This window comes from Aotus nancymaae, unplaced genomic scaffold (assembly GCF_030222135.1).
Source record: "Aotus nancymaae isolate 86718 unplaced genomic scaffold, 86718_ANA_hifiasm-v0.15.2.pri h1tg000088l, whole genome shotgun sequence".
In the NCBI taxonomy this organism is placed as follows: Eukaryota; Metazoa; Chordata; class Mammalia; order Primates; family Aotidae; genus Aotus; species Aotus nancymaae.
In genome coordinates, this window is record NW_026988503.1 from 16,952,861 (window position 1) to 16,971,820 (window position 18,960).

At 35.4% G+C, this 18,960-nt stretch overlaps 1 protein-coding gene across 1 annotated transcript in view; it reads left to right on the forward strand.

Moving 5' to 3' along the window:
• SCEL (sciellin) overlaps positions 1–18,960 on the forward strand; it is a 204,534-nt gene that overhangs the window by 169,007 nt on the left and 16,567 nt on the right. Inside the window, exons 21-29 of the mRNA XM_064369135.1 lie at positions 1,715–1,774; positions 2,737–2,796; positions 3,736–3,795; positions 6,381–6,431; positions 7,361–7,420; positions 10,985–11,044; positions 11,187–11,246; positions 11,391–11,447; positions 18,357–18,419. Coding sequence (XP_064225205.1) covers positions 1,715–1,774; positions 2,737–2,796; positions 3,736–3,795; positions 6,381–6,431; positions 7,361–7,420; positions 10,985–11,044; positions 11,187–11,246; positions 11,391–11,447; positions 18,357–18,419 — 531 coding nt within the window. The remainder of the gene's footprint in view (positions 1–1,714; positions 1,775–2,736; positions 2,797–3,735; positions 3,796–6,380; positions 6,432–7,360; positions 7,421–10,984; positions 11,045–11,186; positions 11,247–11,390; positions 11,448–18,356; positions 18,420–18,960) is intronic.

Genomic DNA, 18,960 nt, shown 5'->3' on the forward strand with positions numbered 1-18,960 from the left:
TCTTTGAGTCTGCATATCACATTCTCAGACATCTGGATACAAATAAAGGACTTGAATTGACATCTAGTTGCTTCCAAATATCTGTATCCTTGATATTGTATAGACAAAACCTTTGGGCCTCTGGATATAGCTTTTTTTTTAATTGCATTTTAGGTTTTGGGGTACATGTGAAGAACATGCAAGATTGTTGCATAGGTGCATATGTGGCAGTGTGATTTGCTGCCTTCCTCCCCTTCAGCTTTATGTGGCATTTCTCCCCAACTCCCCACCCCCCTCTGTCCCTCCCCTATTTCCCCCCAACAGACCCCAGTGTGTAGTGCTCCCTCCCTGTGTCCATGTGTTCTGATTGTTCAACACCTGCCTATGAGTGAGAACAGCAGTGTTTGATTTTGTGTTCTTGTGTCAGTTTGCTGAGAATGATGGTTTCCAGGTTCATCCATGTCCCTACAAAGGACGCGAACTCATTGTTTTTGATGGCTGCATAATATAGCTTTAGTAGAATCACAGAGTGCGGAGAAGCACTGCAAAAGGGCCTTCCTGTGGATGTTCTTTTCCCTACATGGCATCCTCTGTAGATCAGAGCAGCATTTATTCCTGCTACTGGTATGCAGAAAACACATGTAAATGCAGGGAGAAATGCAAAATTCCATTAAGATCAGAAACCAAGGTCTACTAAAGAGTAACAAGAAACTACTAAAATGTTTTCGATAACTGGGTGGAAATTTTTATTTTATTTTATTTTGTTTTATTTTATTTCTGAGACAGGGCCTTGCTCTGTCCCAGGCTGGAGTACAGTACTGCAATCACGATTCACTGCAGCCTCAAATGCCTGGGCTCAAGGGGATCTTCTCACCTCAGCCACTTGAGTAGCTGGAGCCACAGGTGTGCATTACCATGCCAGGCTAATTTTTAAAAAAATTTTTTATGGAGGCAGGATTTTGCTATGTTGCCCAGTCTGGCCTGGACCTCCTGGGCTCAAGCAGCCCTCCTGCCTTGGTCTCCCAAAATGCTGGGATTACAGGAATGAACCACCATGCCCAGCCAGAGTGTTGCGCTTTATATTACACTTGACATATCTTACATTTCAGAATGTTTCAGAACTCTGTCGATTTTAACGTTCCTATTGTTTGTTGCCAAAAACAACTAGTCAAAATTCATAATTCTAACACACAGTTTTAAGTACCAGAAGCAATCCCTGGGTTGCATATCATAGATTTTTAACAAATTTGTATATTAATCTTAATACAGTTTTCTGATAGAAAATTGGCTAATGAATGCCAATTTTACAAAATATGGATTCTCCAAAGTTGGTTTTAAAGTTCCACGTGTTGGAGGATGATAAAGAGTATCCCTTCTGGAACATTTCACGAAACAAGTATATAGACTAAGTTACAAAAATGTTTCGTGCACCTGGCAAAAGTTAAAATTATAGCATTTAGTGCAGATAAGTAGAGAGAATCCTAGTGCAATACTTGCTAGTGGCCAAATGGCTCTGAGACTAAAATACTGTCTCCCTGAGTCTCAATGAATTTCAGAGGTGTATAAATCCCTACATACTTCTGCATAGCCTCCTTTCACAATCTTCAACTCCTTGACACGATCTCAATGAGTGTTTACACTGCTTCTGAGTTTTAATGAATAGTTTTATCTTCTTGTTGTCAGTCTACCATTGCTGCATGTTGTCAATCTCACCTATTTCTTCAATGTTTTAAAGGGGCCAGAGCCTCGACAATCTCATCAAACTGACTCCTGAAGTAAACAGAAGTAACCAAGGGTGAGGATTATGTCTTACCTTTCTTCCTTCCTGTTCCCCATCCATTTGTGGCACTCAGGAAAGAAGATGTATTGGAAAGCCTTTGGATTGGGATCAGAAAGTCTGAACTCCATTACTTAGCAGCTTAGTGTCTTTGAACACATCCCTTGAATGCTGAGCTGCAGCCTCCTTAGTTATAAAATGAGGATCATAATGTTTGTTTGGCTGGGTACGGAGGTTTATGCCTGCAATCCCAGTAATCCCAGCACTCTGGAAGGCCATGGTGGGCAGATTACTTGAGGTCGGGAGTTCAGATCCAACCTGGCCAACATAGTGAAACCCCATCTCTACAAAAAATACAAAAATTAGCCGGGCGTAGTGGAGTGCACCTGTAGTCCCTGCTACTTGGGAGGCTGAGACAGGAGAATTGCTTGAACCCGGGAGGTGGAAGTTACAGTGAGCCGAGATCCAGCCACTGCACTCCAGCCTGGGTGATGGAGCCAGACACTGTGTCAAATAATAATAATAATGTTTGTTCTTTGTCACTTGATAGGTGTTAGGAACTAATGAAATAATGGGTATCAAATCATTTAAAATAAAAGGATATTACAAATGGAAATTATTAACAAAACAGTTTAGTTATAGCTGTAGCATTAGATGGAATGCTTAGGGGAACCAGGTGAGAGGTTTTAGCAAATTATTATGTCATTTTTTAATTGATTGTTTTTTTTTAAAAAAAAATGGAGTCTTGCCCTAATTATATGGTTTTATTTGGGGATAAATGAGAAACTACATCAGTGTACCAACGATTGGTAAGCAGGTCACAAATTTTAGTATTTTAAATTAAGAGCATAGACTGGTATCAATTTCTCTCAAAACTTAATAGTAAAATTTATCTTAAGTACAAATATCCTTGAAATCAAAACAGCCAATTGATTTAATTCCATTTTTATTTATCATGTTTTTTGTTTTTTTGTTTGAAGTTCCAAAGACCTTAATAACTTCATCAAAGTGAATCCAGGAACAGAAAAAAGTTTCCAAGGGTAAGATTTAGTAATCTTCCTTTTTTTTCATAGTAACCAATGACTAGAAGTATAAATAAAGCATCATTTCAGCTTTAATTGAAATGATTAAATGACTGATGGTGAGCCCAACGATCCTTCAAGAAAAGCCATGTAACCCTGCCTACCTCACATCTGAAATGTTAAAAATTTTAGTCAACCAATTTCTGATACAATGAAGGTACTCTTTGACTAATCAGGAATATAGTTGTTTTCCCAGAATGGACAGGGCATTTTTGTTTATTGATTTATGATTTTTCTTAAGCAGAGGAGATGACACAGTAGAGGGGAACGAGAACTAGACTGGACCCCATAGTTGTGGGTCTAGGCATGTGTCTGTTTCTCTTACCTGTGTGTGTTTGAACTAGTCACTTCTGTTTAGGCTTCAGTTTCTCATCCTCAAAGTGAGGAAATGCACCAGGAGCTCTCTCAACTCTCCTAAGGCTAATTCAGTTACTAAGTTCCAATAAGATGTTTGGTGTCATGGTAAGGCACAGGCATTCTGCAGCGAGATTACCTAGCTTTAAACCGCAGCTCTGCTACCACTAGCCATGTGGGAAAATTACTTAAGCTTTCTGCGTCTCAGTCATTCCTGCTATGAAACTGGAATAATAATACTTCCTATGTCATAGGACTGGTGTGAGGATTAAATGAGACCAATCATGTAAATCACTAAGAAGTGTGCCTGGTCTGGCACATCAAATATTTTCTAAAAGTTCTTATTCATTATTTCTCTCTAGTTTTAGTTAGGGCCCTATATGTATATTCATAGTCAACACTGAAAACCCCCAGCCCTATGAGATGATCTCTAATTTTATTATTTTAATAAATATTTTTAATAAAAGTATTTCTCAGTTTTAACAAATACTTGAAACCATTTGATGTAAATCTACCACTAATCTGGTTTTTTATGTTTTTAAGGGACCAGAGTCTTGACAGCCTCATCAAAGTGCCTCCTGAAAGAAACAGAACTAAGCAAGGGTAAGGTTTATGGAATGCTCTATTTCTCCCCTTTTTTTCCTAATCAACTTTAAAATATGATAAATTGCATTGTCCCACCATAGAGACAACCAATGATGGGACCCAAATCAACAACTCCTGTGTCAGAAATCTGCCGTTCAAGCACTTGCTCAAGGTTCTCTGGCCATGGGAGAGAGAATTCCTTGAAATACAGGAATGATCTCTTACCAGTATGAGATTTGTGCTCCATGCTTAGAATTTCCTTAAAAATTAATAGGGATTCCCCATGAGACAAAACATAATCCCCAAACAATTTCCCAGATCTCAGTAGCCTAAAGAAAGGTCTTCATATGATAAAAAAGTTCTTCCTCCTTCTTCCTCCATCATGCATTCCCTCTCTTCTTACTGCCTACCACCCAAACAATTCTTAAAGTTGGGAAGTCATTTAAAAAAATCATTTGCAGTTCATTGATAAAAGAATGACATTTGTCCTTTATAGAAAGAATTTTCTCTAAGACATATCATGTTAAGTAAATAAAGAGGCATAAAGGAACCATCAACTTGTAAATGTATATTGTTATATGAATTGGAACATGAGTTAGACATAAAAGATACCAAGGTAATTTCCTATCTTACTTTGCTTATTGGAATATGGTCTATTTTACAGTATGTGGCTATTGAACAGAGCTTATTTAGACTAGATTAGAGGTCAGCAACTTTTTCTTAAAGGGCTAATAGTAAATAGTTCTGGTTTCAGGGACCAAAACTGTTTCTGTTTTTAACTAGTCATCTCTGCCAACAGTGTGAAAGCAGCCATAAGTACCTTGTTAACAAAAGGGCATGGCTGTGTTCCAATAAAACTTTATTTACGAAACCAGGCTGCAAGTTGGATTTAGCTTGAGGGCCATAGTTTGCTGACCCCTAGAGTATATCGTATTTTGTCTGGGCAGGCAAAGAGAGTCCAATTTGAGTGTAGTTGAGGTGGATTCTGAACTATAGCCTACTCCTCCCACTGATTTAGCATATATTAATACAACTTTATTTTTACTATTGAGGGACAGACACTAAATCTAGAGACCATATAATTACATTACAGATTAAGAGTCAGTGAAAGACAATTGTCTTTTCCCTCTCTCAAGATGACTTAGTTTCTAAAGGTGTAGATGGCCTGATTATTCATGATCTTTCCTTTATAATGTTTGAGGTCGTATTTTGGTAGCCACATGCTGCCATGTATTTGGTTGTGTGTCTGTTTCTCTTATTTGGTGCTAAGATTTTTGAGTTCAGAGAACCTTTTGGTAGCTGTGTAGTCTTGGGCAAATTACTTAACCGCCTTTAAGCCTCAGCTTTTTTATACGTAAAATCAGAATTGTAAGAGTTAATTTCTTCATGAGTTACTAAAAAAATTAAATGTGATTATGCTCATAAAACACTTAGTGTTCAAGTGCTTATTACACACTATTAGTATTATTATTACTCTTACGATTTTTTCTTCATTGTTAAATCCTCATAGCACTACTCAATGTGAAGAAGATAGCAAATTCATTTTCCTGGGAGGTTGAATCTTATGAAATTACTGACATTCAACTATTTTTGACCAAGAAAATGGCAATTTTAAACAGTTCAATGTAATAGAATCTAATAATTTATATGGAAGAATACTCGCATGATAAAATGAACCCATAGATTAGTCAAGATATAAGTCTGCAATTATTTTCTCTCCAGGATATATAACATATTGTCCAGTAATAAAGTATATCAAATTAGGCTTCCTATTCAGGTCTTTTGGTGTTAGGGTTGGTATCATTACTATGATAACAGCAGCATATCTTTAGAGCTATGAATGCCTATTTGAGTATTTAGGATAAAAACACAAATTATATAAACTGAAGTCTTGCTTGCTCTAATCTAGCTTTGCATAAAGTGTGATTCTGAAGTGATTTAATATCTTGGGGTAGTGTGATATTATATATTTACATTATATATATTACCTTTATAACTTAGAATTAGAAAATAACTGTTTTTTTTTTTCTTTTTTCTTTTCTTTTCTTTTTTTTTTTTTTTTGAGACAGAGTTTCGCTCTTGTTACCCAGGCTGGAGTGCAATGGTGCGATCTCGACTCACCGCAACCTCCGCCTCCTGGGTTCAGGCAATTCTCCTGCCTCAGCCTCCTGAGTAGCTGTTTCTTTTTGTTTTGTTTTTTTAAACAAATAATGTCAGTTTTTGTTTGTTTGGTTTGGAAGAAGGGAAGCAGGAACATATGGAAATAATGAATAATTTTATATTTTCTCTCACTTATAACCTCCAGAAAATATTCCAAATGGTCTAATTCTATCATACTTTATGTAAAATAAAGAGTTTAGGAATAATTCTGCTTTGAAGTTGACTTGAAAGAAACAAGAATGAAATGAAATTAAATTATCATTTATACAAATGTATGCAGGAAATGAATTGACAGTAGCTACCTGTTTTTACATAAGGCTAAAAATTCAAGTAAAGATAAAGTTTTAAATTAGCAATAGTCATTTGATTAATATTAAGGTTAAAAAAATATACAAATTATTGATTTTAGTTGACTTAGCTATTGAAACTTACATTTTTTTTAGGAAGCAAGACTTAGACAATCTTGTCAAAGTGATCCCTTCAGCAAACAAAAGGTAAATGTATTAAGATTATTGAAGACTTCTAAGCAAGTCTCCAATTTATACCCCCAAATAAGGTTAATTATTTGGCTAAAGACATTTTGAAAGGGTGCATAAAAAAATGAGAACATGTTGTGTAATAATGCTGGATAGATTTTTCTATTGTTGCTTTTATTAATTTCATTATATTATTGTTGAAAATGATAATATGGAAGCCAATTCTGTGTAATTGCTACTTGAGTAATTCCTTTGACACAATAATAGCATAACTAGATTATAACCATAAATTTATAATTAATAAATTACAATTTCATAAAACTGAATAAATGGGTAAATATTGACTTTCTATTCTCTCACAAACCCAGGGATTAATATTTAAATGACTTGTGAGAAAACTGACAACATAATGTTCTTATGCTTGATTAGAATATTTTTGCATGACACTGAATTTACTTCTGTTCTTGAGAAATTAAGATCCATTATACATTGGACAAAAGTTAATAAAAGTGTGGCAGAGAAACCCCAAGCTATCACTCATTGAATAATTGTGAAGATAATCTTGGTGAAAAGCATTGTGTGGGTGTAAGAGATTGTTATTAACATGAGATGGAGGGTGTTGGGAGAAGGAGAGTGGAGTTTGGGGTCCAGTTGCTATGGTTGGAATTTTGGTTCAACCTCAGCTACTTCTTAGGTATCTGGCCCCAGGGAGTGCCTTTAATCTGTCTGAAGTGCAATATCTTTGTTTATAAGTGGGGAGGGGGTGATAATATTGAGGTCATAGAGTTGTTTTGAGGATTAAAAAAATGATAACTAATATATATAAATTAGAAACTCAGTAAACTTATTACTTTTTACACTAGGATTCTAGTGACTGATTTACAACTGTCAAAACAAAAAATAAATGCCGGTATAAAATTTGCTGATTTCCTCTAATTTTGTTTTAGCAGTGAAAAAGGTCTTGATGAACATACTGTCAGCCCCAAAGCTGTCAAAAACACTGAAGGGTAAGAGATGGATGTGATTTTTGTTTTGCTTCTCCTTAAGTAAACCCAATATTAATATAAACGATTTAGAATTATTCTATGGGCAAGTTGAATATAAATCTCAAACTATCATCACAGATGAAAACCTAGATGTCTCAATATTTGTTAATTGCAAGAAAGAGAGGCAGCTGGAAACAATGTATGGCGTGCCTTCACTTCTCTAAGCCTCCAGTAAAGCAATTGAACAGAGCAATGCGAGAAATGGGCAGGAAGGAACATAGTCTAGGAGCTGTTGATGTTTTGTTGTTTTGTTTGTGTGGTATTGAAATTAATACTTTTGTCTTTGAAATTGATAACAACGTATTGATAGTTATTAAAAAGACCTAGGCACTTCCATTAGACTAATCATTAGCAATATCATTTACCTCATTTTAGAAGAGTTTTCTGGTAGTCAGTGGAAGTTTTATGAGGTTCATTACTCTTTAGAGGTTTACTGTGCTCAGCAAGGTTATGGACCTAAAATTTAATAATTCTTGAAGTAATGTCAGTAAGATAATGAAACTCACTTTTTGACTACTGTTAAAGGAAGATTACTGTTTTATATATAATTGTATCTTAAGAATGGTTTCGTGATTTCCCCTTTTGAGTTTTGTTGGCACGTACAAATTGTAAAATTTTAGAGATGGAGGGAAGGAACCTTAGGATATCTTGGCCCAGTAGTTTGAATAATTTTGAAAACCAATGTTCCAGATGAATCTACTCATTTTGCAGAAGAGGAAATTAAGACTCAGAAAGGTTAAGTGATTTGACCAGGGTCACAGAAAAAATAGTGGAAGACTGATAGTAGTTCTGTGATCTCTTAGGCAGTGAATACTTACTGAGCACCTGCTGGATTCACAGCTTAGCACTAGGTGTCTTTACTTATACTCTAGGTATAATTACAGGCTATAGAAGCCAAAAAGAGAATTCAGTAGACAAACTCCATCTTATTAACAACAGGCAATTAACATAGATTAAAGCTAATTATGTACCAGGGGCACAGAGATGTTACTCCAAGACAATAATAGGTTGTCAGTTTAATATATAACATTTTGGAGCATTCATGTACTGCTTGCTGAATATGGAATGTATTGTCAATGAGTTGCATTCGAAAAAAGGAGTGATATTGAAGAGCTAATTAATAAACACAGAGGCAGTAAAATTCATATTCATGGAATCCTAGGAGGAGATGTTTGGAGATGGACAGAGCCTTGGAGATTATCCAATCTAATCTCATTTACAGAGGAGAATACTGGGACCAGGGGCAAAAATCTCATAGTCATCTGTGAGATCTTCTAACTCCCAGTCCAATGCCTAGTCTTTACAACACAGCACACAGACTTAGATCTTAAAATATATAAAAATTAATTAAGCACCTTGGGAAATAGCAGAGGCTGTAAAAATAGGATTGTTGCTCTTGTGGGATGGCCAGGAGGTATTTTTTACTGTTCTCACAGGGTCACTTGAAACGGTACTTCATAGATTAACAATCGCACAAATGTGCAAATGATTGCAAAACACTTCACAGCTTTTAAACTGCATGAAAGTAATAATAACCTGAATATCCTAATGTATCCCTACAACATTCTTAAAGCTAAATAAATAAAAACAGTAACTTGAGAGAAAAAGTGTTGCATTTTCCTGGATAAAATTTAGATATGATTGCTTTGCAGGATCTAGGGCCTGAAAAAAATCTGCGTATTTGTTGTTTTCAAAAATTGCATGTTGTGATCAATCAAAGCAATTCAGGACTGTTCCTGAGATTTTTGTTTTCCTGACACACAGTGTTGCCTTTATAGGAATGGTGGTAGAATATAGCATGTATTTATGTTTTCTAAGCTAGTGTTTCTCAAATGTGGGTTGCAACCAATTAAAGGGTCTTGTAATTAACTTAGTTCAGGGCAATCAGCATTTTTCCATTAATTAAATAGAATGAACTGAACAGAAAATATGAGAGTTCTTATGTAGTAAGGATATTATTTTATAAACTTTATGTCTTTGTGTTTGTGAGTGTGTCTGTCTGTCTGTAAAAGACAGTATTAGGCTGGGATGTAAAATGTATTTCTTACTGGGTTTTATGTAACAGTGGTTGGAATATCATTGTTCTAATTATTAGGTAAATCAAATTTGTATGCTCAGTAGGACAGTGAAAATGTAAGTTCTTGAGTTTTTTTTGTTTTTTATGTTACTTTTAATTATGCTGACACATAAATACTGTCTGTAGTTACACTAATCAATATTGTGATTAATTTTATGTATTTTTTTTTAAAGTGTGGCTTTTGAACATACTGTCTACAAAGTTTTATCTTTGTATTTTTTCAAATAATATGTGAAAGTAACCTCATTTTAAAGACTGTTGTAATTCTGACACAGTTTAGTTTTATGACAGATTTTGCTATCAATTTACATGAGGAAATTATGTTGTGGGTAGTTAGTTCTCATATGTCAATCATTATTTTAATAGTATTTATAGATATCAATTTCTTATGTTCAATTGAGAATATTATCATTGAAGAAAGCTCAAAACAGTGAAAATTCAGTTAGAGCCTTCCCATAGACTATGGAGAGGTGAGAACCATGAGGAATAAATCAAACTAAATGAAGCCTGAACATTCTATGGAAATCTTGAGGGCTGGGGAAGAAAAGGCAGACCTTTTCTCAGACCTTCTGATGATTCATCTCTAAATGATGCTCTTTCAGTCCCTAACCTTGCATCATTTTTTTGATGAATAAAATGTATTTTATTTTAATATAAGGAAAAAGCACCGTTGCGGGGAGAAGTACATGTCTATTATGTCCCAGATGGTACTGAAAGCAGGTGCTGTCAGTTCTGCAGTCTCTTGCCATGGTAACTGCCATGTATTTCTCTGAATAAGTATTAAAGTGGGTTCAGAGGAACACTTTGAATAATCGCTACTTTCTGACCCTTAAAACAAGGTGTTATGCTGAGGCAGTGAATTATAGCAAACTATATGGGAAGAAATACTGTTCTGTGGCTGAGAAGAGAATCAGGAAGAGTTTCAAATGAGAGTGGATAGTTTTCAGAGTATGTAACTCATTTTACTATGAACAGCTGAGTTTAAATCAGTTTTTCAGTCATCAGAGAGGAAAAAACCCCACAATTTTGGTAGATTGTTGGAATTCTCTTTGCTAAACCTTATATTAAGAATAATCCCCATTTTAGAGTTTATTTTTTTAAAAAATTGATATCCTTAGTTGGTGAACCTGATTTTGAAAATAAGGATATTAAAATCAGTTGGTATCTTCATAATGTTAATACATTCCGGAATGAACAATTGTCAGTTACCAGATGTGTGCTATGGTGACTTAACCAGCATATCCTTGTAGACAGGCTCTGACAATAAAATGTATAAGATTAAAGTAAGTTTTCGTCTGATAAGGTGTAACTCTTCATCCTCTAAATTGATGGTTAGTCAATACCAAAACAATATGTCTCATACTATTATCCTTTCTTTCCGTTTCCAATTATCTTAAACCTGTGATTATTTCTAACCCATGTTGCTTTAATATTTTTTCCACTTAAAGAAAACAAGATCTTGATAAACTCATCAAAGTGAATCCTGAAAATTTCACAAACAACCAAAGGTAATAAAACTATGTTGTTTTAATGTGCTTTGGTCAGAAAGAATATTGTTTCATTATTACTTCAAGCAGATTTATAGCCTTAAGGATATTACCAAAAGAACTTCATAATTAACTCGCTCTCTTTTTATTTTTTGATTTAAAGAAACCAAGATCTTGATAACCTCATCAAAGTAAATCCTGCAGTAACCAGAAACAATCAGAGGTAATCAAACAGAAGCAGTCAGTTCATGTTTTTATTTGTCTGTTGCCTTGGATGGAGTTGATTTATAATGTTGCTTTATTGACCTAGCACAACCGTAAAACCTATTACTAATCTGAACTTTTTTTCTCTTTTTCTTTTAAACAGCCAAGACTTGGACAATCTTATTAAAGTGAAACCTTCAGCTCTCAGAAACAATAATCGGTAAATGACCTTGTCTATCTTGACACGTTTCCAAGGTTCTAGGGTAGGAACTTTTCTCTCCCTCCTTGCCTCCCTTCCTCCCTCCCTCTCTTTCTCCCTCCCTCCCTTCCTTCCTTCCTTCTTTCTTTCCTTACTTTCATTTCACTGTATCACCCAAGCTGACATGCAGTAGCACAATCATAGTTCACTGCAGCCTAAAAATCCTGAATTCAGGTGGTCCTCCTGCCTCAGCCTCCTGAGTAACTGGGACCACAGTGTACACCATCATGCCCAGCAAATTAAAAAAAATTTTTTTTAGAGATAGGGTCTTGCTAGTTGCCCAGGGTGGTCTCAAATTTCTGGGCTCAGGCAATCTCCCTGCCTCAGCCTCCTAAATTGCTGGGATTACAGGTGTGAGCCACTCCTTCCTATCCTTTTTTGCTTTTCATCTTTTCTCCTTTCTTCCTTCCCGCCTTTCTTTGAAGGGTTTTAGTTTTCTTTGATGTGTTAGGTGAGGGTACATTTGCAATCCATCTCATGTGACTCCTGTCAACAAGGAAACATATTGCACTTTTCTGGAATCAATTGCACTATTTTGGAAATAATTCCAGTTTTCTTATTTGCACTAAAACAACTTAGTGTTTGTTGTCTACAGAAAATAGGGTTTTAGGACTGAAATGAAAGAAAGGAATGCAATTAAATAAGGAAAAAAGATATTTTGAAGAGGTTGAACCAAACTAATGATTTATATGTGGATGTTTATAAAACATTAGAATACATGACGATAGAACAATGGAAAGAATATTCATGATCTTCAAAATCCTAGATCCACAGATAGTGTGGGCCCACAAAATATTACAGATTTTAACCATAAACTTCCATTTTACATTCTTAAAATATCTTATGATTTGCTATGTGATATCTTTCACAAAACTGCTTTATTAATGGATAATAAAGTAACAGATAACGTAAAAGAGTGCACTGCATCAGAAGTCCAAATTGCTCTGCTGACCTGAAATTGTGTTATAATAAATACATTGCTGAAAATAGCAGTCCAATATTCTGAAATGACAAAAAGAAATTAACATGAAAAAATACTTTGAACCCATTAGGAGAAAGGGGAAAGAGTAATACATGAATTGGCCTAACTCTTACGTCTCCTAGCTTGTTTTCTATCTGAGTATCCTATTTTGTTCTTACTGTTTTGTTACTTCTTAAGCACCTAGGATGTGACTGGCAATTTGTATACATTTAATCTTCACAACAATCCCATGAGAAATCTGTTGATGTGCCCTATTTTATAGAAGAGGAAACTATAGCTCAAAGGTACTAAATAACTTTCAAGAAAGAAAACACACCATGTATTTAAACTCAGGGACTTCTGATGTCACTACATTCCTCAAATTCTCTATGCTCCTCTCCTGCCCATGCACAGTTTAAGGATTGTGATCAGACATATTTATTCTAGAGGATTATTGTGAAAATGACAGGGAGGAAAGAAAACCCTTGCTGTATGGGGATTTTTCTAATAGCTGAAATAACGGTGAACCCTGCTGCTGATAATCGTATGGAAATATCTTTGTCAAGTACAACCCTTTATAGTGGTATTTGTTGGGTGGATTTTTCTTATCAGTAACAGTTTTAGGAAGTTCCCAATGATGTTGAAAGTGGTTAGGTTTAATAATCACGTTATGTAATAACGGACAGTGAAAAATGGAGTCTCTCACTTTCTCTCTCACATCCCCTCCCCCACCTCTTTCCTCCCTCAATCCCTCTGACAATTGTGCTTTGTTGACAATGGTAACTTTCTCAGAAGAGTTTTGCCTTTTGTTTTATTGGAAGAGGCCAATTTTGTAAAAAGGCAGTTTGTATTTCAGTAGCTTCTAATCAAATATCCATAGAAAAGACATTTTCCATATACAGATATGATTACTGTAAAAAAAATTAAAAATATTGGCTATCATTTGTTGTTTTAAGATGATGGCTTGATTCACAATTCTAACCTAACCTAATTATTCTTTAGTAGTATGCCAGATTTGATGAGAATCAGCTGGGATGTTCAAGAATTATCACAAAAAGCAGACAAACAGGAAAGACTGAACCATCTATTTGAAAAAAGTGACTTCATTCTATAATGAAGTGATCTGTATCTATAATGTATCCACGCTGCCCTCCTGATTTTAATGTAGGTAAAAAGGAGAGTATTTTAAAAGTGCTCCCAGTAGGAAGAACAGTCACAAGGCACTTTTACATCAATTCAATGTGACACGAGCACTGATTATTTAATAGTATAACAGCAGTGAATCAGAGTTCTTTCATCTGACTTTGCTGACATTTCCAGCAGCTGTATATTTAATTCACAGTTGGGGCTGAATAAACTACAGTCATTGATCAGAATGTAAGCAGGCATCCTTGAGCATCTCCCAGGAACAAATACAGATGTGCACACGATTTTCCTTTATTCAGTAAGAATTTGCATGACTTTTAGCAGTAACACTTTCACATTTTCATCAACCAATGTCAAAGAGAGATATTCGGTTATCTGTAGCCTATCAACTGTTGTTAGACTGATGATTAAAACTCTAAATTTCTGCTCCTGAATGAATATTGCAAAGCATCTAGTGACGCTAAGGTCTTTACAGTTAGAAAAGACATCCTTTATCTAAGGTAGAAAAAAAATACTCTTAACTATTTGTGGCATTATACTTCTGTCTTCTTAAGGACTTCCTATTTGTTAAGACACCTTCAAGTTTTTAGTATTCCAAACTGAGAACAGTTCCTTTCTAACTACCTATTGCATATTTTTCATATCTCTGTTAACATAAATCTAGGGACAAGCTTGACTCTTTCTGTTGCTTCATTCCCCATAATCAATCAATCACTTTGGATGCATCGCCTAATAATCTCAGGAAGTGGTCCAAGACACTTCATCATACTCACTGGTACTGTAGTCCAGATTATCGTTCGGCCTCCTTGCCTGCCCCTCTGCTACCAGTCTCCCCTTCTGCCCTTCAATCCATTTGCCAACCCTGTAGAGTGATTTTCCTAAGACACAAATCTGATCACGTCATTCTGATTAAACTCCTTCTGTGCCTCCCCATTGACATTACATAATGGCCATGCTCCTCCTTAACCTGGCCTCCAAGCCCACCGTGATCTGGCATCCATGGGCCTCCCCACTCCGTCTGTTATCACTCTTGACCCAAAAGCAGACCCTACCCACACACCTCTAACTTGCATACTCCTCACTCCTCCTTCATCGCTATTGCTTGGCTAACTTCTACTTATCCTTTACGTATCAGCTTAGGTATCTCTCACTCAGGCTCTGGGAAGCCCCACTGATCCACCAAGTCTGCATCGGATACTTCTTCTAGATGTTCTCAAGCTGTCTTTTCTGTCCCACAGCACTGGTTTCTTTAAAAGAGTTATTATTAATCATCCTTTTTTGACTATAAGGTCTTTAAGGGTTACTACTGGGTCTGTCTTGTTTATTTCTTTGCCTATAGTGCATAGTGCAATGCCTGGCACATGTTAGATATTTAGCAAATATTCTATGAATTAGAGGATAAATCTCAAACTCATCAATGCCTTATGATAGCCTACTTAGATAAAGTCTAGCCCTCCAGCTGTGACATTCTGAGCCCCTATGAGTGAAACCAGATGAAAAGAATCAGGTTTCTTATGACTGGTCTCCTTGCTTGAGCCAATGACTACCTTTTGCTCATGGCATAATCTCAGTGAACTATAGTGAATTGGAGCCACTGAAGTTCTTGGTCACATCTTATATTTAAAGTGCCTGAATTGCCTAACGTTTCTATGGACCTGTTAATTTCTTTAATGCAAAATCTTTAAGACTCCCTCACTGAAAAGAATTAAAAATACGCAAAAATATAGAGTTGGGCCCATTTTGCGATGTCAATAAGTTGAAGAATTATACCAGTTCTCTTACTGTATTCTCTATTTCTTTCAGAAAGACAGATACTCCTTTTGAATGCCTTAGGCATTAGCCCAATGCCTGAGATTTAGTTCCTGGCATAAAAGGAATACCATAGTAAATTTTTTATATGAAGACACTTAATTTTGTAAATATGTTTGATACTCTACAAAAGCAATTGAAATGAGCTGTATGGTGAGAAACATATTGCTGCCTATTTATAAATACCTCCCACACCCACAGGAGGAAGGAAGAACAGTTAAGAGTGAGCTAATAATGTTCTCATATGCAGAGTTTCTCCTAGGAAAAGTTGTATAGTAAAAGATGTAATTCCTGGGTACCCAGAATTTCTATTTTTTTCCCCTTCACCTGTGTTGTGAGAGAGTGTTACAATCTTTGATGTGATAGTAAAAATTAAATGACACTATTATAACATGGATAAATTCTTATACTCAAAAATTGTCTTGTGGCTTTATCTTATAGATAACTCATATTTCTCCCCAAATATTCTGAAATATACATTAAAAAAAGTTATTAGTCCAGGTACCTGTAATCCCAGTTATTTGAGAGGCTGAGGTGAGAGGATGGCTTGAGGCCAGGAGTTTGAGACCAGCCTGGACAACATGGCGAGAACCTGTCTCTACAAAAATTAAAAAAAAAAAAATTAGCTGGGTGTGATGGCATGCACCTGTGGTCCCAGTTACTTGGGAAGCTAAGACTGGAAGATTGCCTGAGCTCAGGAATTGGAGGCTGCAGTGAGCTATGACAGCACTATTATACTAGAGCCTGGGAGACAGAGCTAGACCCTGGTCTCTAAAAAACAAACAAAAGACATTATTGGTTGTAATGGTTAGTAACAATTTGCTCTCCAACAATTTTCTGTAACTACAGAAAGTTGATGATTTTCTTAGAATTAATTCCACCTGTCCATAAATGTATAAAATTGTAAGGTCTGCCTGTTTTCCACGCCACTGCCATGAAAGGGGTTTAGAATCAAGCCTCTGCTTAACCCTGCAGCATTTGGCTTCATTTCTATAAAAATCTGTTTTTCACATTTGACTCACAGTTCTTCATCTTACACTACAGTGTAAAAGTCACTATGCAATTAATGTGGTCTTAATTAAAGAACAAAAAATTTATTTTTATCTCCTTTCACTTGGAAAGTTATGAGCAGTCTGTGCTTCTTTTATTGGGTCTTCAAATACAGCTGATGACATCAATCAGAGTGAATTGCCAAAGCAAATGCACATTTTCTACTTTTCTTAATCTGCAACTTTCTATTTTACATTAAATATCAGTATAGATTATTCAGATTAAAATCTTGGCTGCTCTGAGTGCAGTGGTGTTTACTACTAATTGATTACAACCAGTTATAGATTTCTTTGTTCTTTTTCCACTTCCATTGCTTCACTTGACTAGCCTTAAAATAATAAGTAAATACATAAATAAATAAAATCTGACTCTACCAAACCTGCTATGTGGCACTGTTTAATCAAATAAGAAAAATTTTATGAAACAATTAATAATGTGGTTTATTTGGTGACTTGCAACTCTGCCACTTTGGAAAGGTGTTTCTTTGAAGGCATGCATAGGTTGCAATTTTGAGTTATCTATCTGTAGTTGTTGGATTTTTAAGATTCTGGCTTCTCCTTTCTCAGCTCCAAACCCATTCTTTCTCCTCTCATGCAAGCTAAGGCACAAAAGAGCTTGAGTGGCAGGTGAGCAGAGCAAAGACGCAGTGTCTACAGCAACCAGGAGTTGAAAGCCAGGAGGAGTTGAAGATGTTCACCGTAAAGCTGAGAAAATAAATGTAATCACATTGTGAGGGTAGAAGCAGACCCGTATTTATTTGTTAGAGCTGCATAAGAAACTACCACAGAATGGGTGGCTTAAAGACAATTATTTTTGTTTCACAGCTATGGAGGCTAGAAGTCTAAGATCAAGCTGTCAGCAGGGTTGGGTTGGTTCCTTCTGAGGCCGAAAGGGAAGTATCTGTGTCAGGCTTCTCTCCTTGGCTTGTAGAAAACCATCTTCAAATCATTAATGTAGCCCAAGATTTAATAATCTGATCACTCCATTTATCCTCCACATAATGAATTGTTCATTCAAATTTTGAGTTGATTTCCCTTGTGTGATCCCAAAGGCCTAAATAAGGTCTCCGGGTAAACATTCAAGAATTGATTTCAGGTGGGCAGATGGCATCGTCTCAAATCTTGACTCTTCTGTAAATTAGTGAATTGGCCTTGGAAAATTGACTTTGCCTTTCTGAGCGCCAGATGCTGTCCTGCAGGACTTTTATGAGATCTGAATGAGATAATCCATGTAAAAACACAATTAGTACTCAATGACACAAAATTAGTACTCATTAAATGTTAGCCAAAAAGAAGTTGATTAATGGGTACAAATATACAGTTTGATAAAATAAATAAGACCTAGTATTAGATCAGTAGGATGACTGTAGTTTATAATTATCGATTGTGCATTTCCAAATAGATTGTGCATTTCCAATAGCTAGAAGAGAAGACTTTAAGTGATTCTAGCATAAAGAAAAGATAAATATTTAAGGTGATAGATAGCCCAAGTACACTGATTTGATCTTTACAGATTATATGAATGTATGAAATCATCACATGTACCCTGAAACGATGTACATCTATTATACATCAATATAAAAAGAAAAAGAAGATGAATGAGAATAAAAATTAGTGATTTCTTTTCAGACCAGATTTCCAAATCTTCCAAAAAGTTAGTTCTTTATTTCTCTTTCACAATGGAATCCATGCTTCCGTGTTTGATCCATGAGTTGTAAGGATCAAATAGCTCAGTGTCAGGTATCCACTCTCCCATAGCCTGATGGGCCACAAATGACCATGTTTAAGGTTATGTACTGATTTTTGAATGTTTTAGTATTTTCTTATCTCCTGTCATTTCATTATAACTACATATATATATATATATATATGCTATATTTATAAAATACATATTTTTTTCTTTAGAGACCAGGACTTGGAAAATTTAATTGAAGTAAAATCTCGTGTATCTGAAAATAAGAATGGAAGGTAAAACTTATTATAATTCACTTTCTTTCTTATGAGTTCCATATGCATCTGCAAATATTGTATAGCCTTAGAAGATTATATATGTATTTTATAAAGATTATATATGTAACATATAATTTGTATAGTGTGTTTATATATATATATGTGTGTGTGTTTGTGTGTGTGTGTGTGTATTCCAAATATAAAAATTAATAGGGTGCTTAATAGCTAATAGGGAAAAAATTAACATAATTCTAATTCTGACTCAAGGCCTGCTGTTCTATTGCTTGGTGTAAATGGCATCATGGAAATTCAAAGCTCTTTGGGGCTGTGAAGATTTATTTTTATATACTGTTGCTTGGTGAGCTTTCAGCAGTGCAGAAAGCACTCTGAGAATCTCTTCCTTGGATTCCTAGTGCTAAAAGAATGCACAAATTTATTACAGCCACAAAACAGGACCTAATTTTGAAATTTCTTTACACTGTAGGGTATAATAGCTTTAAAACTGTGATACCTTTTTGGCCATTACAAGAAAGTTTAGGACAGAAGCTATATTTTGTTT